Source organism: Moschus berezovskii, chromosome 9 (genome assembly GCF_049115385.1).
Source record: "Moschus berezovskii isolate FMDL1 chromosome 9, NW_MosBer_1.0, whole genome shotgun sequence".
NCBI lineage: Eukaryota > Metazoa > Chordata > Mammalia > Artiodactyla > Moschidae > Moschus > Moschus berezovskii.
The window spans coordinates 28,609,865-28,633,014 of NC_142468.1; the positions used below are offsets into that span (position 1 = coordinate 28,609,865).

The 23,150-nt window shown below is 38.5% G+C and overlaps 1 protein-coding gene across 1 annotated transcript in view; it reads left to right on the top strand.

Moving 5' to 3' along the window:
- Window positions 1-23,150, top strand: part of KCNH5 (potassium voltage-gated channel subfamily H member 5) — a 390,609-nt gene that overhangs the window by 308,278 nt on the left and 59,181 nt on the right. Inside the window, exon 10 of the mRNA XM_055436081.2 lies at window positions 5,743-5,939. Coding sequence (XP_055292056.2) covers window positions 5,743-5,939 — 197 coding nt within the window. The remainder of the gene's footprint in view (window positions 1-5,742; window positions 5,940-23,150) is intronic.

Here is a 23,150-nt window from a genome sequence, read left to right on the forward strand (position 1 = left end):
AAAAATAAAGATAAATTGTGGATATTGAAGAATCCTTGCATTCCTGGGATAAAGCCCACTTGGTCATGATGTATGATCTTCTTAATGTGTTGTTGGATTCTGATTGCTAGAATTTTGTTAAGGATTTTTGCATCTATGTTCATCAGTGATACTGGCCTGTACTTTTCTTTTTTTTGTGGGATCTTTACCAGGTTTTGGGATTAGGGTGATGGTGGCCTCATAGAATGAGTTTGGAAGTTTCCCTTCCTCAGCAATTTTCTGGAAGAGTTTGAATAGAATAGGTGTTAGCTCTTCTCTAAATTTTTGGTAGAGTGAAGCCGCCTGGACCTGGGCTTTTGTTTGCTGGAAGATTTCTTTTATTATTATTATTGGAGGCTAATTATTTTACAATATTATATTGGTTGGTTTTGCCATACATTGACATGAATCTGCCCCAGGTGTACATGAGTTCCTCTTCCAGAACCCCTCTCCCACCTCCCTCCTCCCTTTATCCTCCCTCTGGGTCATCCCCGCACACCAGCCCTGAGCATCCTGTAACATGCATTGACCCTAAACTGACAATTCATTTCACATATGATAATATACATGTTTCAATGCCATTCTCCCAAATCATCCCACCCTCACCCTCTTCCACAGAGTCCCAAAGACTGTTCTATACATCTGTGGCTCTTTTGCTGTCTCGTATACAGGGTTGTCATTTCCATCTTTCTAAATTCCATATATATGAGTTAGTATACTGTATTGGTGTTTTTCTTTCTGGCTTACTTCACTCTGTATAATAGGCTCTAGTTTCATCCACCTCATTAGAACTGATTCGAATGCATTCTTTTTAATGGCTGAGTAATACTCCATCGTGCATATGTACCAAAGCTTTCTTATCCATTCATCTGCAGATGGACATCTAGGTTGCTTCCATGTCCTGGCTATTATAAATAGTGCTGCGATGAACATTGGAGTACACATTGTCTCTTTCAATTCTGGTTTCCTTGGTGTGTATGCCCAGGAGTGCGATTGCTGGATCGTATGGCAGTTCTATTTCCAGTTTTTTAAGGAATCTCCACACTGTTCTCCATAGTGGTGTACTAGTTTGCATTCCCACCAACAGTGTAAGAGGGTTCCCTTCTCTCCACACCCTCTCCAGCATTTATTGCATGTAGACTTTTGGATAGCAGCCATTCTGACTGGTGTGAAATGGTATCTCATTGTGGTTTTGATTTGCATTTCTCTGATTATGAGGGATGTTGAGCGTTTTTTCATGTGTTTGTTAGTCATCTTTATGTCTTCTTTGGAGAAATGTCTGTTTAGTTCTTTGGCCCAGTTTTTGATTGGGTCATTTATTTTTCTGGAATTGAGCTGAAGGAGTTGCTTGTATATTTTAGAGATTAATTCTTTGTCAGTTGTTTCATTTGCTATTATTTTCTCCCATTCTGAAGGCTGTCTTTTCACCTTGCTTATAGTTTCCTTTCCTGTGCAGAAGCTTTTAATTTTAATTAGGTTCCATTTGTTTATTTTTGCTTTTATTTCCGATATTCTGGGAGGTGGGTCTTGGCGGATCCTGCTGTGATATATGTCAGAGAGTGTTTTGCCTATGTTTTCCTCTAGGAGTTTTATAGTTTCTGGTCTTACATTTAGATCTTTAATCCATTTTGAGTTTATTTTCGTGTATGGTGTTAGGAAGTGTTCTAGTTTCATTCTTTTACCAAGTGGTTGACCAGTTTTCCCAGCACCACTTGTTAAAGATACTGTCTTTTCTCCATTTTATATTCTTGCCTCCTTTGTCAAAGATAAGGTGTCCATAAGTGCATGTATTTATCTCTGGGCTTTCTATTTTGTTCCATTGATCTATATTTCTGTCTTTATGCCAGTACCATACTGTCTTGATGACTGTATACCACACTTCTTTTATTTATTCATCTTTTGATAGACATCTAGGTTGCTTTGATGTCCTGGTTATTGTAAATAGTGCTGCAATGAACATTATGGTACATGTGTCTTTTTGAATTGCTGTTTTTCTCAGCATATAAGTCCAGCATATATCTCAGCAGTGGGATGCCTGGGTCATATGATAGTTTTAGTTATAGGTTTTTGAGGAATCTCCATTCTGTTCTCCATGGTGTCTTTAACAATTTACATTCCACTAACAGCGCAAGAGGGTTCTCTTTCCTCCACATCCTCTTTAGAATTTATTGTTTATAGATTTTTTTGATGATGCCCATTATGACTGGCGTGATGTGTATCTCACTGTAGTTTTGATTTACAAGTCTCTAATAATGACTTTGGCCACCTGATGCAAAGAGCTGACTCATTTGAAAACACCCTGATGCTGGGAAAGACTGAAGGCGAGAGAAGAAGGGGACGACAGAGGGTGAGATGGTTGGATGGCATCACCAACTCAATGGACATGGGTTTGGGTGGACTCCGGGAATTGGAGATGGACAGGGAGGCCTGGCATGCTGCAGTTCATGGGGTCGCAGCGAGTCGGACATGACTGAGTGACTGAACTGAACTGAGTAATGAGTGATGTTGCGATCTTTTCATGTGTTTATTGGCCATCTGTATGTCTTCTTTGGAGAAGTGTCAAGAGATAGACTTTTAATGGAAAATTCTATTAGAGTTTCAGTTTCATTTTTGTGTACTTTACTATAGCTGTAACCATAATTGTATCTTTATTTTTTACTTAACATTATGAGATCTGCATTTTTGCATGGAATTTCTGAAACTAGTTTTAATTCTCATGAATTAATATATACATAGCTATAGATTTCTGTTGTCTTTGGATATTTTTATTTATTTTTGCCAATCTGAGGTTATAATTAATAGCACTTCACTGAATATTATATGCATTTGTTTTGAATCTTTTGATTGAGTCCCAGAAGCAAATTTACTGAGTCAAGACACTAATAATTATTGTTGTTACTATACATGAAAATCAAATAGTTGAAAAGTAATGAGTATTTATAAATAGATCAGAGCTTGTATTATAAGTGATAACTTGAGAAAAGGTTTCAGAAATGATTCAGAAAGAAATGTAATCATTTGTCTCTCTTCAATGTAAAACCCAGTATAGAAAGAGTAATAATGACAATAGGGGGAAAGGAATCATAATAGTGGCTCAAAGCAGCCCTTTAAAAGTCCTATTATTTCCATAATACTGGGGACTATAATAATATAATAGTTGATTTCTTCTTGTTAAAAAATAGCACATGTATATTAAAAGATGTAGTAAAACTGATCCATTATCTTGATGTGAGGAGCCAACTCTTTTCCTGATGCTGGAAAAGATCGAGGGTAAGATGAGAAGGGAGCCTCAGAGAATGAGATGGTTGGATGGCATCACTGACTCAATGGACATTAGCCTGAGTAAACTTAGGGAACTAGTAAAGGACAGGGAAGCCTGGCATGCTGCAGTTCATGGGGTCACAAAGAGTGGGACATGACTTTGTGACTGAGGAGCAGCAACAATTATTCTGTTACAAGAAAACCTACTATTTGATACATTTGCTTTGTGTGTGTTTCTGGGAAGAAGAGGGTGCCTAAAATGAGATAATACTATATGTATGATTTAATATTCTACTTTTATTATTTCACATAATGTGAACATTTCTCTGTCATCTTTATGAGACTGACACACTGACTCCTGTGCTGAGGCAAATTCGCTGTCACTTAAAAAAATTATATTTAGTGGCTGCATAATATTCCATCAGCTATTTACCCACATTTATCTTATTTCTACCCTTTCTGGCAATTATAAGTATCACTTCAGTGAACTTGGTACTTCAGATAATGCGACTGGAATAAATACCTATAATTGGAATTGCTAGTTTAAAGAAAATGGAGCTCTAAAATTCATCTGTGTTAAGGGGAGATAGGGTTTATCTTTTAAATTTCTATGGTTAAAGTCTCCCTGGATTGCTTTGATGCTGTATCACCCCAGACATCTTATTTGGCTCTCAGGTTCCTAACCATACTTCCTTGAACAAATATATGACTGTCATATAGTTAAGCTGTTCATCAGCAGCTTAAAAGGTCATCATCACTAAAAAGGAAATGTTGGGAGAATCTGGAAACAAATGAGATTGTTCAATATTTATTAAATATCTATTATGGTTATTTTATGATGATCACAGTGGTTTTAACTACCTTCTCAGTGATATATATGTTTTCTCTCTCCATCCCAGAGTGGCTCTTGGTTCTATAATGATTTCCAAACTTTCTGTGTGGGGTGGGCAAAGAATCCATAATCTCACTTAACCTCAGCCTCTCTTTCTGTCTCTCTTGTTCGCTCTCTCTCTTTTTCTCTCATTTCTCTGGTTGCATGCTATCTTTTCTGTTGGTCTGACACCTGAAGTGTTATAAGGCCTCTTCTTCCTTAGTTCCTGTCAGTTCAGACTTTAATCTTCATGATAAGAGCTTTTTAATCTTCACTTTAATCTTCACTTATCTCTGTGGTTAGAGTACCTAAAGAATAAATCTTTGGAAGAGTGACCATAGAAAGATTTTTTTTTTCCCTCCTGGGTATATTCCCCATCTTTTCCACTTTAAAACCTTCTCTTCCCTGCAGAAGAATGGAGAATACAGTTGATGGCCCTTCACAAGCCAGGGGCACTTATGGAACTGCCTCAGCAGAAAAACCTTTTAGCACTTACTCTGAAGCTTCCTCATTTCCCTGTGTTTGGTCAACTAAGTACTCTCACTCAGGATGGTGAGCTGTTGATTTCAGATCACCAGTGGGTGTTGCTCTGAAGTAAATAGTTGATTTCTGGGTTCTATTATTTTACATCCACATTTGACTACAGTATAGCACTCTTTATGGAACTGTCTATGAAGGCAATGGCAAGCCACTCCAGTACTCTTGCCTGGAAAATCCCATGGACGGAGGGGCCTGGTAGGCTGCAGTCCATGGGGTCGCTACGAGTCAGACATGACTGAGCGACTTCGCTTTCACTTTTCACTTTCACACATTGGAGAAGGAAATGGCAACCCACTCCAGTGTTCTTGCCTGGAGAATCCCAGGGACGGGGGAGCCTGGTGGGCTGCCGTCTATGGGGTCACACAGAGTCGGACACGACTGAAGTGATTTAGGATAGGATGGCATAGCAAATCTGGACCTCTGTGTTTTACCCAGCTTAGTTTCTTTGGCTCCGTAATTGTGAACTGGAGCTCTCTCCAGGGTCTCAAGCTGTGCATGAGGTTTAGCTCTGTGAAGAGGGAAAGGCATCCTTGGAGAATCAGTCTTGGTGAGCTTTTGTTTGCCTCCAGCACAAGACCTAGGTGCTGAATAATTTATGTTTAATATATGTCTAGTCAGTTCCAGATTTATAAAGCTATAACAGGAGGTTCTTGCATATTGCATTTTACTGTCACTTCTACCAGAAGGAGCAGAAGAAACGATGAAACTAAGAAATCACCTTTGCTCCTTTTATCAGAATGGGAAAAGTTAAGGTGGCAGAAGGTAATGAAACTATTTCTTAAAATGAGGTTCTTGGCTTTTCTGTTGGATTTAATTTATTTTTGTCACTCTAGATTTCCATCAAAGACTGAATTTAGGATGATATTACTTTACATATTATATGAAAGTATTGTACATTGTTATATGTACATATGTGGTGTTGCATACTTAGACTTTAAATTATGTTTGATGATCAGTAACATATGAAACTGAATTAGAAAAAAAAAGAACATGACTAGGATAAAAAAAACTAGTATAGGTACTTGAATGTATGTATCTTAACTATTTTCCAGGGAAAGGAGATGTGTTTGGAGACATTTTCTGGAAGGAAACTACCCTTGCTCACGCGTGTGCCAATGTCCGAGCACTGACATACTGTGACCTCCACATCATCAAGCGAGAAGCCTTGCTTAAAGTCCTGGACTTTTATACAGCTTTTGCAAACTCATTCTCAAGGAATCTCACTCTTACTTGCAATCTAAGGAAACGGGTAAGTTGTCTGGATCCATTTCCACTTACTGGCCTCTGGAGGGTTAGTACATTATATTCTATTAGTTAAAGAGTAGTATAGTGATTTTATTTTGTAGTAGTACATTCCCATCAATGTAAAGTGACATAATTTTCCCCCTTTCTTTTTATTTTGCTTACTTTTTAAAGGAGTGATAAAAACCCTGAATACATGGATAAAAATTTGAATATCTATTATTTAAATGTAAAATGAAAAATGGACCTGAGGAGAAACAAACTGTGCTATAATATAATTAGTTAATTCTTGGGGTTTATAATATGGTGTAAAATTAATATCAGTGTCTCTTACTTTATTATGTGAGTCTTTTACAGCTTCTAAGTTTAATCAAACTGGTTGCCTACTTTATATTCCTGACTCTCTTTACACCCTCCCTCTCATTTAATAATCAATTCATAAAACTCATTCCCCATTAATTATTTCAAAGCACACTATCTCAAAAAATAATAAGCCATACTGACATATCCTACAAATAGATACAGGAATCCTTTACTTTGTGTGGCTGCTGCAAATTTAATCTTCTTGTTGTTTTCTTTTTTATTGATGAGTGTGGCACAAATTTAATTTGCATAAAGAATTCTTCTAGCTCTGATTTATAGGTCATTGGACATTGGTGAGGGCTCTTTTATTGCCAAGAATGAAATAGACGTTTGGATAACTGCACTTAAGGAATTTCATCTAAGATGATTGCCTGTCTGCAGTGAAGTATTTTGAAATAACAAACCTTCCCTTCCACCAACCCCTTAAATAGACCCTTCCTGCTAGTTAACATAGAGAAAAAAAAAAAAATCAATCCAAGTGGCAAATTAACATCTATACTGCATCAACATAGAAATGAGCCTAAGCAAATCAATATAATTCGCTACTCAGGGTTCTAAGAGGGGATAAGACTGCAGGAGTCTTATTCATACCAGTGTCACAACACTCGATTTATATTTGAAAAGCAGTTTCAGTTTATATTTTGTTAACAAATAGTTATTGAGCATCCACAACCTGAAAGACAAAATGTAAAGAGCTATAGAGAACATGAGGCCTACATAACACAATCTTTATGCTCAAGGAGCTGACAGGTGAGTGTGAATGTTATGTGAAATGCAAATATGTGAAACATCTCTTTGTACAAGTAGTTGAGATTTAAGGTAATGATAAACCTGGAAGACTGGTGCCAAATATGAACTAAACAGGGTACCTGCTCCTTCATTAGGGAGATTGGAGTCCTGTCTATTATTACACAGAAATATGTCTCTTCATTCTGCACTCTAGTGTTTCCAGTGACAAATTCCTCTTCTACAAGGCTGCCAGGTGGATATTTGAAACTCATATCTTAGTAAATCTTCCCAATATACATTTTTCCAGTTTTAGAATCTTCCCACATACTACAAACTTACCACAACCTGGATCTGTCCTTACAGTCCTCAGGGCAGATATTATTTGTCACTGTCCTCCTCTAAGTATTGTTGTTTATACATTAGCTCATCTGATGTTTATAATATTCTTGTGGGGAAAAAAGGCAGTTGTTTTCCCTTCAAAACACATGGGAGGGATTAATATTATATAACCAACTGATATACTTGCAATGTAAATGATTGCATCCCTCAAAGAGGGATAATAAAGACAAAGTAAACTTTAGTTCTTCAAAATGTGTTAATCACAAAGCTCTATCACCTTTTTTTTCTCTTTCAAACATCTGAGCACGTGCATATCACACGTGTGTGGGCACACACACACACTGGTTATGAGAGCCAAGTGTGTGTAGCAGCATGTCTATCTCTGACAGGCATAGACGTAGAGCAGAAAACTTGTGCTAATTTTTAATGGGACCCAGGAATTGTGCACCTGCCTCTGTAGGTGCCAGTGTGTGAGTTAAATCTAATGACTTCTTCCCTTAATAACCTCTTCCTTGTTATAGAGTGTGTCAGGTTTTTTGTTTGCTTGTTTTTAAAAAATATTTCCAGACCTTCTGTAATTGATGAATGGTGTCAATAACTTGAATGTTGGTTCAGGTGTATTTCTTATCCATGTCACTTTGTTCTCGGATAAAAGTATTTTCATAAATAAGAGAAACTGAGACAATATCTTCCTGTAATTCATGAGAAGAGCTACCATTTTGAAAGTCTATTTTATATCCATGTACTTCAACCTATTACACATATAATTAATCGAATTAAATATCAACAACCCGCAAATGAAGCAGTACAATCTTCATTTCATTGATGAGGAGGTTGAGGTTCTGAGAGTGAGATAGCTGGATGCCAAATAAATTGTGGGTCACAGCCTAGATTTGAATCATCTGCCTGTTCTAAAGCCCATGTTGCTTTTGTTTTTCAAATAGCTGACTTTTTCCTCCCCCCGCAACAATATCCCACAGACACACTTCCACTAATAGTTTCCCCGCTGAACTATTAACATAAAATCTTTTGTTCTTATTGCTCCTATTTTAAGCATTCTTGAAGTGAATATTCATTGTGAATTAGAGAGTCAAGGCTATGTCCTTAGCATACCATTGATGTCTTCTAGCTATCATAACCACTAATTAAGAGTGTGCTTCTACTAAGTTGGGGAAGCATATTTGGGACCCAGGTTTTCAGCCTTCATAGGTTTATAGCTCTGGCCACATAAGCACTTAAGGTGTCTCAGTGGGGAATTTTTTATAGTGTGTAGTTCTTGGTGGCTGCAGTAGGAAGAATGTGATAGCGTGAGCTGCTTGTTTCCATTTCCATTAAAGAGAAACAAGATGCTTGTTATGCAAATATAGCTCCCACTATCCATCATTAGGTCCCTCAATATAAAATTTCTAGAATTGTAACTGGTATTTTCATCCAAAAACTAGAGAAGGACTTGGCAAACTTTTCTGGCAAGGACAAGATATTTGAGGGCCATATAGTTCCTGTCTCAATTACTCAACCCTCCTACTGTAGTAGCATGATATTAGCCGTCTTAACTTGGGTTGCCATTACAAAACGCCATAGATTGGATGGTTTCACCAGTGGGAACTTATTTCTCACAGTTCTGGAAGTTAACTCCAAGATCAAGGTGCTGGTCAATTCGGTTCCTCAATAAGGACTCTTATTTCTGGTTTGGTGATATCTGATTCTTACTGTGCCCTCATGTAGTGGACAGAGAGTTTGGAAGCAATTTCTCTAGTATATCTTCTTGTGAAAGTAAAAGTGTCAGTCACACAGTTGTGTCCAACTCTTTGCTCCCCATGGACTGTAGCCCACCAGACTTCTCTGTCCATGGAATTTTCCAGACAAGAATACTGGGGTGGGTAGCCATTCCCTTCTCCAGGTGATCTTTTTGACCCAGGGATCGAACTCAGGTCTCCTGCACTGCAGGCAGATTCTTTACTGTCTGAGCCACCTGGAAGCCCAATTACAAAGGCACTAAATTTTATCATGAGGACACTCATGCCTCATCTAATCCTAATTATCTCCACAAAACTCTTCAAATATCATCATATTGGAGGGATTGGGGTTTTATCATATTAATTTTCAGTTCAGTTCATTTGTTCGGTTGTGTCCGACTATTTGCGACCCCATGAACCACAGCACACCAGGCCTCCCTGTCCATCACCAACTCCCGGAGTTTACCCAAACCCATGTCCATTGAGTTGGTGATGCCATCCAACCATCTCATCCTCTGTCGTCCCCTTCTCCTCCTGCCCCAAATCCCACCCAGCATCAGGGTCTTTTCAAATGAGTCAGCTCTTCACATCAGGTAGCCAAAGTTTCAGCTTCAACATCAGTCCTTCCAATGAACACCCAGGACTGATCTCCTTTAGGATGGACTGGTTGAATCTCCTTGCAGTCTGAGGGGCTCTCAAGAATCTTCTCCAACACCACAGTTCAAAAGCATCAATTCTTCTGAGCTAAGCTTTCTTTATAGTCCAACATTCACATCCATACATGACTACTGGAAAAACCATAGCCTTGACTAGACAGACCTTTGTTGACAAAGTAATATCTCTGCTTTTTCATATGCTGTCTAAGTTGGTCATAACTTTCCTTCCAAGGAGGAAGCGTCTTTTAATTTCACGGCTGCAGTCACCATCTGCAGTGATTTTGGAGCCCAGAAAAATAAAGTCAGCCACTGTTTCCACTGTTTCCCCATCTATTTGCCATGAAGTGATGGGACTGGATGCCATGATCTTAGTTTACTGAATGTTGAGCTTTAAGCCAACTTTTTCACTTTCCTCTTTCACTTTCATCAAGAGGCTCTTTAGTTCTTCTTCACTTTCTGCCATAAGGGTGGTGTCATCTGCATATCTGAGGTTATTGATATTTCTCCTGGCAATCTTGATTCCAGCTTGTGGTTCCTCCAGCCCAGCGTTTCTCATAATGTACTCTGCGTAGAAGTTAAATAAGCATGATGACAATATACAGCCTTGATGTACTTCTTTTCCTATTTGGAACCAGTCTGTTGTTCCATGTCCAGTTCTAACTGTTGCTTCCTGACCTGCATAAAGGTTTCTCAAGAGGCAGGTCAGGTGGTCTGGTATTCCCATCTTTCTCAGAATGTTCCACAGTTTATTGTGATCCACACAGTCAAAGGCTTTGGCATAGTCAATAAAGCAGAAATAGATGTTTTTCTGGAACTCTCTTGCTTTTTCAGTGATTCAGCAGATGTTGACAATTTGATCTCTGGTTCTTCTGCCTTTTCTAAAACCTGCTTGAACATCTGGAAGTTCACGATTCATGTATTGCTAAAGCCTGGCTTATAGAATTTTGAGCATTCCTTTAGTAGCATGTGAGATGAGTGCAGTTGTGTGGTAGTTTGAGGATTCTTTGACATTGCCTTTGGGAATATTAATTTTAGGAGGACCCAATATAGTCCATAGCAGCCAAAATAGTATGTAAATAAATGAGGTTAGTTGTGCTTCAGTGAAAACTTATTTACAAACACAGGTGGCTTCTGATGGGCCTTAGTGTGTCAAAAGCTGAGTGGAGGCCTGCAAGTTAGATGGAATGACAGAAGGTATGCAAATAGAATTCTCCCCTTTGTTAGAAAACAAATCTCTACTAAGTGCCACCCAGGTAGAGGGTTATCATGAAATGGAAAATGCCATATATAAGAGGTGGATGCACACAAAAATAAAATCCATACAAAAAAAACAAAAGAAGAGGTGGCTCTAGGAGTCAGGTAGGCAACACACATGAGTTAAGACTATGTGTCTGTGAAGACCAGAGAGCTCATAATCATATGTGGAAGGGGAAGCTGCTACTTACTCTGATTGTATTTGCCTTGGAATCCCAGTCAAACAAAACAGGCCTACCTGCCCTTGGTCAACAATTTGTGAATTGAATGGAATGATTTCATGAAACTCTGATCTTATGATACTAGAAGCCTGAAATTTTTACCTGGATCTTGTAAATTTAGATGAGAAAAATTATTACATTACTAATTTCTAAGTGAAATTTATCTTTTCTTTCAATTATGAAGGTTGATACTGAACTACAGTTTTCTTAGTGGTACCAAGAGATTATGTTTTCATAGCATATTATTTTTGTTGAAGACATCCTTAAATGTTTATACTAATCAGTGCTTCATAATTATGATAGTTATTAGACCTGCTGCTAGATGTGTTATTGTGTTGATAAAAAAGCACATAGATTGCTATCTTGAAAATTGCTTTTAATATTTTGATAATTGAATTTCAATATATTTCCTTTGCAACACTATGTATTTTATTTTGTGCATTTAAAGCAAGTCTTCTGGAATACCAGACTTCTGGAGATTAAGACAGCACCTCTGCTCCACCCCCCCCAATATGAGAGTCAGAAACTGGACGAAATTGAGCAAAAGAACTAATTGGTTTATAGTTTTCAATAATAATAAGGCAATTCTATAGTTTCCAATAAATTTAAACATATTCAGAAAAGGCATAGGAGAGCAACAGAGAAGGTTGCCACACTTTCTGACTTTATTCATAGATTATTTCCTTTACCAATCTAAGATACCATTTCCTGAATGACTAAATGCTTTTATTAGTTTGGGGACCAGCTCTCAGTTACAGGTCCCGAAGGCACACAGCAAAAGCACTGAAGGTGATATCTAAATTTTAAAGAATTCTAATCAGACTTTAAAAGTAACCATCATACTTCTGCTCATTCTGCCTCCTGTTATACACTGATGTTTACTGTTTATGTGTAGAGTTAACGCAGCAGGCATGACTGCTAGACTTTGAAAGTCCTGCTTCTAAAGTGGGCCCTGGCTGGCATTTGAGAACTTGAATTTCAAGATGGTTTCTAATACTTTGACTAATAAGAGTAGCTCACTATGCCTACTGTTTGCTCAAACAATATGGTTCATGCTGGACATCTGCTTTCCTTCAAGGAGTGTGGAATTTTAGTATGTGCCAGACAGAGGATACATATTGGCTAAACTCCAATAAAAGCCCTGGGCACTGAGTCCATAATGAGCATTCCTGGTGGCAACACTTCACAGGTGTTGTCACAACTCATTGCTGGAGGAATTAGAGAGAGGACCCTTGGAGGCTTGTTCATGGAGGGGAGCCCATTGGACATTGATAAAAAACGATGCCAAACAGATGCTTGACTTTTAGTTGTAGTTGCAAAGAAATGCCTCCATGTTGCCTCAGAGACTCCTCTTGCTTCTGGTTGATACTGCTTCTTACCATACATTTCTGTATCCTTTAGTTCAATGATACTTTTTAACTCTTGTATTAGTCTGCTCAGAAAGCCATCACAAAATAACACAGACTGGGAGGTTAAACAAATTTATTTTCTCACAGGATCTGGAGGCTAGAAGTCCAAGATCAAGGTGCTGGCAGGGTTGGTGTCTGGTGGGAACTCTCTTGGGTCACAGATGGCTCCCCTCTTGCTGTGTTCTCAGCCATTACTCTGTGTTTGAGTGTGGGGAAAGAGACAGTGGACTCTCTGATGTCTCTTTTTATAAAAATTATAGACAAAGACATAGAAAACAACATATGGACACCAAGCGGAGTGGTGGGTGGTGGGATGAAATGGGAAATTGGGATTGATGTATATACACTGCTATGTATTGTGTATGGGCTTCCCTGGTGGCTCAGCTGGTAAGGAATCTGCCTGCAATATGGGAGATCTGGGTTCGATCCCTGGCTTGGGAAGATCCCCTGGAGCAGGGAAAGGCTACCTACTCCAGTATTCTGGCCTAGAGAATTCCATGGACTGTATAGTCCATGGCGTTGCAAAGAGTCAGACATGACTGAGCAACTTCAACTTTATACAGTGTATACATGCATGATGTATGAAGTAGAAAATATTGTTTGATTTCATTTATATGAGGTACCTAGTATAGTCAAATTTATAGAGTTAGAAAGTACATTTTTAGATGCCAGGAGTTGATGGGGAAAGGGGAAGGGTGATGGAGAGGGTGAATGGAGAGTTAGTGTTTAATGGGGACAGAGTTCTAGTTTAGGAAGGGGAAAAATTCAGGAGATTGATGATGGGAAGAGTTCTACAATAATATGAATGTATTTAGTGCCACTGAACTGTACAGTTCAGTATGGTTAAAATAGTATATTTTAAACTATGTAACTTTTACCACAATTAAAAAAGCAAAAAGAAAACTCCCTGGAGCATTGGCCTATTCTTATGACCTGTATTGCTTCCTTTAAGTATAGTCACGTTAGGTGTTAGGGTTTCAATATGTGAATTGCGAAGGCAGGTAGGAAAAATTCAGTCCATAATACTACTATTTTTTTAAATTAAATGTGAAGGAGTAATTTTTAGAAATATTCTAAAATCAAAAGTTACAGTTGAAATAGGTTTGTATTACTGGTGATGTTCAGCAGTATCAATATTCAGGATTTTTTTTCCTGGGAAGTGCATAATTATTGATACTTAATAAATGTTCTTGCACTCGGAATACAGGAATATGAGAAAGGATTCCTATTTAAACTTAGAAAAATTTCCAAGAATGAGCAAGACAAATGCTCAGTTGGAAAAACAGAAATAGAGGTACTTGTATTGTTCTTTTCACCCCATAAAGCCAGAGTCCTCCACAGATGGCATTGTTTTTAAGTAGAGGGCAGTTGAAGCCAACTGGCAATTTCACGGATAAGCACAGTACCAATTCTGTATTTTAGTTTGTCAGTGCTAAGAAATAGTGATTTAGACTCGCTCTTGCATTATCATAGGCTCAGAACTAAGTAACAGTGTTTCTTTCCAGACAGTATTCTTAAAATGGGGAATCCAGTGGCACAGAATGCCTTTTTTTCTGTGAGCAATGAAGCATCTCTACAGCAGTTACCTTTTGTGGATGGAAAGCACTCTGAAATTGGTGTACATGTGTTGTAGCCCACAGGTATTTTAATAGTCTAGACTGGGATCTTCGAAGAAATAGTTTAGAAATGTGATCATGGGAATTCCAGCTTCACTACCTCCTTTGCCCCTTCCTATCCATATCAGCTAGATAAAATATGGGAGCACGTTCATTTCACAAATCCATATTTCTTAATCCCATGAAAAACACTTTAGGAAAACATTGTCCACAGTTGAAGCAAAAGGTACATAAGACTCTGAAGTATTCTATATAGTACCTATGTTTACTTCTCTCACAGCATTGATTGTGATATTTTGGTTTCCTATCTACATTTTTGTTTTTTCAACAGAAAAATGAGCTTCCTAACGAAGATATTTTCTGTAATCTCTTTATTGCCAGTGACCAGAATAGTATCTGTAGTGCTTGCTAATTGAAGGAGTGAAATATGAATCAGTCATGCTGCCCAGCACAGAATAATCTCGGTCATTCTGAGAAACAAATGATACCCTTGACAACTTTGGCAAAGAGCCTTATGAAATAGGATTATGAAAATGACCGTTACTAATTAGTGTTAAATCACAATTACAGTTAACTTCCAGCTGCAGTTTCTAACCATTTATGTCTGTAGATTCTGTATAATGCTAGTGTTCTCAGGATAGTAAAGCAATTTTAACATCACTGTTGAATGAATTAAGATCACCTGATGCCAGGGGCTATGTTTACCAGGACAGTACCTTAATCTCATTCTAAATAACTTCGAAGAGCAAACATATTTTTATTTTGCAGTTTCCTTTGAAGAATCTGCACACCACACTTGAATCTTAGCAGAGTGTTGTTATAACTCTCATGACCTCAACTGAATATCAGGATTGCAAATTCACTGTGAACTACTGGCCCTGCTGGCAATTGCTCTGCTTTCACGCTATGGTTTGTAGAACTTTCACCTCTAAACTGATGTAATTTGCACACCACAGGGATTATCTCATTTTAGCTTCAAATCAACACCATAGGGAAGTGAACAGAGAGATGGGATGACTTGCTTGGGGCCACAGAGCTGATCGCTGTGCTGAGGCCCCAGCTTCCCAACTCCAAGCTGGCTCTCATTTCACTGATGTTGGTAAAAAGGAGCGGATTTTCAGCAATTCCAGAAGTTTGTCATGTGCATTTAGATGCACAGAAACCTAATTATGCAGTCCTCTGAGCCTTTAAGCTGCTTCTATTTAGAGCTCTATGTTGGTCTGCTTCCAGACAGAAAAGAAACTTTCCCCACATTTAGTTACCAGGACATAGGTTCACAGATCCGTTGCTCTTCAGTAATGCCTCCAAAGCATTAGCTAAGGACAGAGTTTCCCAAGTTTCAGAGTGGGGTCTAGATTGAATAATTTATCAACATACTTGCCAGTAGATTATGCTGTCCTTTGACCACGTTTTGCAACACTGGAATTTATTCTGATTGCAAGACACTGTGCATTTTAGTAGTAAACAAGAACGAAATGAATAAACTTGCTGTAGACAGAAGAGTATTTAACTAACATAATAAAAGAAGGTAGATATTTTATAAGTTATTTTTCTTGGGAATTCTCAAAGTAGCCAACAATCACTTGAAACTATCTTTTATTTTAGAGCTGAATTCTGCCTTACAGTAGTGCCTTTCTAGGAGCATCATAACTGGATGCCAGATTGTTCATTTCCAATGTGTCTATCATTCTTAATTCTCAGAAATTAACATTTGACAAGGGACCACAGAAAGCCCGGTGCTACATCATGCCATCTTCATTTAAAGAAAAATACTCCTTTTGAATGTAAAAGCAAAGATTTTTATTAGTATTAATGCTGAAATACACATATTTCTTATTCCCTAATGCCTTTTGGTATTTATTTAAATTTGGTCTGCATGCAATTTCTCCTATTGTATTTTCTTTTTCTTTCTCTCTTATGGGAAAAGAAGTCAATGTTTGTGGTTGAATGTAAAATACCAAATCTGGATCTATTTATGGATCTGCATTTTAATGAATTTTTAGGCAGAGTTCTTTTGTGGGAATTCCTTCCTCCTTAATCCCCATGACAACACCTGAACTTGATGATATAGCTTTTATTGTCGGGAATTTTTTCCTTCACTTTTCAAGTAAAATCTATCGACTCAGCCTTTTCCATACTTGAGGAAATAGAGAGCTCAAAAGTCATGTATTCAAAAGCCTTTCACACTGATTTTGAGAAGTAGGTTTGTAGCAGTTTATAAAGTAAGACATGGTTTTGAGAAGGGTCCGGTTATTCAGAGAGGAGTTTCAAGATGTTTATTGTGAATTCAGATTTTTTCCAATAAAATAAAACAAATATTGTAATAAAGCATTATAATTTTTATAAAACAAAGAATTTTGAAGCATTGTATACATTTTGCAAATGAGAAAATAAAGAGCTGCTCTGTGGTTAGATTTACTTCTTAATAGTTGATTGTTTTGACCAAAATAGAATCTGCCGTCCTGGAATGTCCATCTTTTTCCTCAGCTCAGAGGTGCATGTCACAGATTTTGACATTCCAATCAAGTTATCTTTTCCCAAAGGAATCAAATCAAGTCGTTCTACTAAATAGCCAGAGACACTCAGATGACCCGGAGAGGCTAGGTTCTCTTGGAAAAAAATCCTTAATTTTCTGCCTCTTCTTTCTGAATCAGGTTATACTTGATTCACCCAACATTTTGAGAAGCTGGCGTTTAATTTTACAGAGGTTTGTTCTGTGTCCACAGTTTTATCTTTTAGGGAGTGATGTCATCTGTAGAAGTTCAGCAGAGGTGCTGTCCCTTAGGAAGCTCACAGTATGGAATGGGAACTGCAGAGTAAAAACTGTAACTGCTAATTCTGCATGTAAAATGCACTCAGTTTTCCCTGCAGGCAGCAAAGAGAGGTGGTGTGGGGCATTGGACCTTGTCCAGGAATTTGCTTCCTTCCTTCAGCAGATGCCTAAGCAACTACCTTGGGTATGGTTGTGGACTGCATCATAATTCCAGCACGTTAAATGGGTGATAGGTAACACAGGTCCTTTGAAAGTAGTTTACTGTGACGAGAAGATGTGTTGTGCCCCTTCTGAGTAAGAAAATAGGGTTTCATTCTAAAGGAGATCAATCCTGGGTGTTCATTGGAGGGACTGATGCTAAAGCTGAAACTGCAATACTTTGACCACCTCATGCGACGAGTTGACTCACTGGAAAAGACTCTGATGCTGGGAAAGGTTGGGGGCAGGAGGAGAAGGGGACGACAGAGAATGAGATGGCTGGATGGCATCACCGACTCTGTGGACATGAGTTTGAGTGAACTCCGGGAGTTGGTGATGGACAGGGAGGCCTGGCGTGCTGTGATTCATGGGGTCGCGGAGAGTTGGACATGACTGAGCGACTGAACTGAACTGAACTGAACTGACTGCTTGGAAATTCAGACACCAGAATGTAGAATGACCTACTTAGCCATTGTAGGGCATGCTGTTACATGGGGAAGGGTCTGTTATGTGAGCAAAAAGCGAGTATGAAACACCAGATCCAGCCTGCTGGATTTATGACTCCATAAAAATGAGGCTGACTGCTGGTTTGCTAATAGCAACATTTTCACACCTGGCAGTCACCAAGTGGCTTGTTACTGAAATCACACACTAGGAGGACTTTATCTGTAGGCTCTTTGGAATGGGTATGGATTGAGAGCAAAGAAAACTGGCTGACAAGGCCTCATCACCTTCATTCTAATGCAGCTGACTTTTCCAAAGAGCTTGCAAAAAGGGGACTTAATGTGGACCTTTGCTCTGGTGAGAAAACTGTGAAAGTAGATTTGAATTTGGTAGTTTTGCCAAACTGAAAAATCTGTTTTACATTCCTAGGCCATTCTACTTGGCATACTCCTTTTAGATGGATGTTTTAATTATGAACCAGAAATTCTATGGAGGTTGGCAACAGTAAGGAAGCTCAAACAATGCAGAGGGAGAGACTAAAAATGCAAAACATCAATCAGAACAAGTCTGTCAACAGAAAAGACTTGCAACAAATGCAATTATATGAAAGTGTATCTGATTCTTGAAGGGTAAGCTGACTTTATATAAGAAGATATAAGAGATTTGGATCTCTAGCTTTTGAACTTTATAAAACAAGCACATCACTCTTTTTCTGGAAGCAAAGGCACCTTTGCATTTTCCATGGTCAAATATCCAAATACTAGAAATCAATTTATAATTGTTGCCATAAAGCTTTAAATCATTCAGGCATTTTCTAATTTTGTCCAAATCCTCTTTGGAAGAATATATCCAAATTAGAAAACTGATACTTTTGTGTAGATTTCAGACAGTGGAAGTATTCAACACTCAGATGTGTTCTACTTTGTCAAAGATGCAGCTGATTAATTTTGATTAAAGGATATCAGAAATGCAGTTAATACCACCAAAATAAAATCAAGCTAAAATAAATGACCAGGGTAGACTTCCCTGGTGGTGCAGTGGTTACGACCCCGTGCTTCCACTACAGTGGGCTTAGGTTCAATCCCTAGGGAAGTTCTGCATGCCACACTATGTGGCCAAAAAGAAAAAAAAAAAAAAAAGAATGACCAGGGTTATAATAAAGGCAAAATATAGCAATTCATACAGCAAAAAAGTAGTTCTTTTCAATACAGAACAAGGGCAAAAGTATTCCTTTATTGAATTATAAAAGACTTTTTCTCAAAACTAAAACTTTGACATCACATCTTTAAAATATGGGACAATGGAATCATCAAGATTTAGACAAATACAGGAGAGCTTGGGAAAAGAATATATTACAAGGGAAAAGATATGTGCCACTTGAATTGCAGTTTTATAAAAGCAATCAATCACATATCCTATGACTTCCGCTCCCTCCTCAAGGGTCACCTTTGTCCCCACCTTCTCCACGGGCCTCCCCACCTACTCCAGCTCCACAGGACCTCTTCCTTCTCTTTATTCCTGTACCACCCAGCACTGTGTCATTTATTCAGTGTTTGCTGTATACTATTTTAGAGGGCTATGTGTATTGAACAGATACTCTGTCCCCATACATTGACTGTCAAACTCTTGAAAACAGAGAAATGTCTATTATCCCCTACATCCGACTGTTCTTTGTGCTCCAGCACTCCCCTGACATTCGTTGATTGAATGAGTAGTGGCTATTGCAGAGTTCATTACTTTGAAGCACTGTGTGCTGCTTCCCTTTCTGGCAGCAGAGCCCGATACCCATGGGGAGTAAGTACTGAGAGTAAAGTAGCATGAAAAGAAATATCCAATTTCGTATTTTTAAAAATTCTGATAACTACTGGGATCATTTTGAATACATCTTTAATAGGAATTTGCAAAGATTACATTTTTGAGAAATTAAAAACATTCCTTGGAAAATTAAAGATAAAAAATGTAGACTTGCCATGGGGTAACTCTGAGCAGATGTATTTTAACTGGTTAAAACCTGTCCAAAAATATTAAGGGAAAATGGTAAGATTGGGGACTCTCCAAGAGGTACCTGAATTCTTTCTTTGCCAGTAGTAGGTGCTGAATTTAGGATTAATCTTTGGTTGTTGTTTTGGTGCAAGGAGAAAAAGGGAAAATATGTCCCAAACATGTGTCTCCTTCTTTCCTAAAGAACTCAGGTGGGAAAAGTGGATCACAGCTTCCACCAGATTCAGAACTAAAAGCAGTTTTGTTTATACCCATAGTCAAGGGACATCTATGCTCTTTCATGGGGAATGCTCCAGGATCTATCTTTGTGAGAACTTGAGAGTGAGCTTTGGGTTCAAGAGTGGGCATATGAGTCTACTTAGTATATCTGTTTGTACATCTATGAAATAACAGTAAATAAATATGCAAGAGGTGCCTCTTAAGTGCCAGATACTTTTGTAAATCAGGAATATTAGGAGTGAATAAAATGAATAGTTTCCTGTCCTCATGGGGCTTAGAGTCTTGTACCCTCCTCATAGGGTTTTTGCGAATGTTAAATGCATACAGACTATTCCCTGGGAGTCTTAATGGAGATTAGTGGTATTGACGGGGATGATGATGGTGATGAAGGTGTTGATAAGAATGCATTTCACAAGTGTCTGTGCCAGACTGGTAGGCAAGACCCTCTCAATATTCTAATGGGAAGAAAAGGTCAACCTTTAGTCTCAGTATTACTGGAATGTGTAAGTTACTGGTGATATGAAAGTAAGAACAATGTTAGCAAGACACCCAGATCTGATCTCTTTAGAAAGTAGAATCCCCCTCTTAAAGCCAAATATAACATGTACTGGTAACGAATTTCATATGCACCAATGGAATAAACTGAGATTTGTGGAAATAAGCACTTTCATGCTTACCTAGAAAAATGTTGGCTTTTCCCAAAAGAAATACCTACTTTCTTCTGTTAACACTAAACAATATGTTCAGTTCAGTCGCTCAGTTATGTCCGACTCTCCGCAACCCCATGAATCACAGCACGCCAGGCCTCCCTGTCCATCACCAACTCCCAGAGTTCACTCAAACTCATGTCCACAGAGTCGGTGATGCCATCCAACCATCTCATTCTCTGTCGTCCCCTTCTCCTCCCGCCCCCAACCTTTCCCAGCATCAGAGTCTTTTCCAGTGAGTCAACTCGTCGCATGAGGTGGCCAAAGTATTGCAGTTTCAGCTTCAGCATCAGTCCTTCCAATGAGCACCCAGGATTGATCTACTTTAGAATGGACTGGTTGGATCTCCTTGCAGTCCAAGGGACTCTCAAGAGTCTTCTCCAACACCACAGTTCAAAAGCATCAATTTTTCAGTGATCAGCTTTCTTCACAGTCCAACTCTCACATCCATACATGACCACGGGAAAAACCATAGCCTTGACTAGAAGGACCTTTGTTGGCAAAGTAATGTCTCTGCTTTTTAATATACTATCAAGGTTGGTCATAACTTTCCTTCCAAGGAATAAGCGTCTTTTAATTTCATGGCTGCGATCAGCATCTGCAGTGATTTTGGAGTCCCAAAAAAATAAAGTCTGACAATGTTTCCACTGTTTTTCCATCTATTTCCCATGAAGTGATGGGGCCAGATGTCATGATCTTTGTTTTCTGAATGTTGAGCTTCAAGCCAACCTTTTCACTCTCCTCTTTCACTTTCATCAAGAGGCTTTTGAGTTCCTCTTCACTTTCTGCCATAAGGGTGGTGTCATCTGCATATCTGAGGTTATTGATATTTCTCCCAGCAATCTTGAGTCCAGCTTGTGCTTCTTCCAGCCCAGCGTTCCTCATGGTGTACTCTGCATAGAAGTTAAATAAGCAAGGTGACAATATACAGCCTTGACGTACTCCTTTACCTATTTGGAACCAGTCTGTTGTTACATGTCCAGTTCTAACTGTTGCTTCCTGACCTGCATACAAGTTTCTCAAGAGGCAGGTCAGGTGGTCTGGTATTCCCATCTCTTTCAGAATTTTCCACAGTCTATTGTGATCCACACAGTCAAAGGCTTTGGCATAGTCAATGAAGCAGAAATAGATGTTTTTCTGGAACTCTCTTGCTTTCTCCATGATCCAGCAGATGTTGGCAATTTGATCTCTGGTGCCTCTGCCTTTTCTAAAACCTGCTTGAACATCTGGGAATTCATGGTTCACATATTGCTGAAGCCTGGCTTGGAGAATTTTGAGCATGACTTTGCTAGTGTGTGAGATGAATGCAATTGTGCGGTAGTTTGAGCATTCTTTGGCATTGCCTTTCTTTGGGATTGGAATGAAGACTGACCTTTTCCAGTCCTGTGGCCACTGCTGAGTTTTCCAAATTTGCTGGCATATTGAGTGCAGCACTTTCACAGCATCATCTTTCATGATTTGAAATAGCTCAACTGGAATTCCATCACCTCCACTAGCTTTGTTCGTAGTGATTCTTCCTAATGCCCACTTGACTTCACATTCCAAGATGTCTGGCTCTAGGTCAGTGATCACGTTATCATGACTATCTTGGTCGTGAAGATCTTTTTGTACAGTTCTTCTGTGTATTCTTGCCACCTCTTCCTAATATCTTCTGCTTCTGTTAGGTCCATACCATTTCTGTCATTTATCGAGCCCATCTTTGCATGAAACAATATGTAGCTCTACCTTTTCTCAACTTCACATATTCAGCATGCATAACCTCCATTAGGGTTAAAATCTCAGCTATGGTCCCTAACATTTGAGGAAATGATTTTGCTAATGATACATGTTAAGAGAACAGGCAGGGGTTGTGATGTCAAGCATAGTTCCTGGCCCTTTTAACCCATGGATTGCATTTCTCTAATGAAGGTTAATGAACACACTTCCACGCTCTGTTTTGCTGTGTGTGAAGATTAATATTACCAATTTAACTTGATCTAAAATGTGTACTTTAGCTAATGGTTCTAAACTCGTGCTGAATTTTATCTATAAAATTTGATTGTCCGAGCACTCTGCAACCTATTGAAATACTGTCCTATTAACTATGACCCTGTGGACATAGAAATAGTTATTACATAAATGTGTTTCACTTAATGGGAAACACTTGGGAAGCACTGGGAAAAATAGAAAAGAACTTTTCTAATCTGTGCTTAGTATTAACCTTGTAGTTCTATAAACCAAGAGCTAAGTCTACTCTTATTTAGAACCTCGAGCTAAATTTGAATTGCACTTTTAGAAATTAAGAGGCAACAACATTTTGCTTCCATAAGAATTTTAGCTTCACCTGCCCTTAACATTCTGGCATCTTTGAAGGACTTAATTAAAAAAAAATTATTTGTATCCATTCATCTGCTTGTGAAAAAACATAATAGAGAGCCCTCTGGTATGGGACGAATGAGATATATTGCTTTAACAAGCTCATTCCACCAGTCAAATTTGTCAAAGTAAAGGTGAATTAATATCTTTCTTTTTTTAATATTCGCTGCAAGAAAAAGTTGCTCATTTTATTCACGT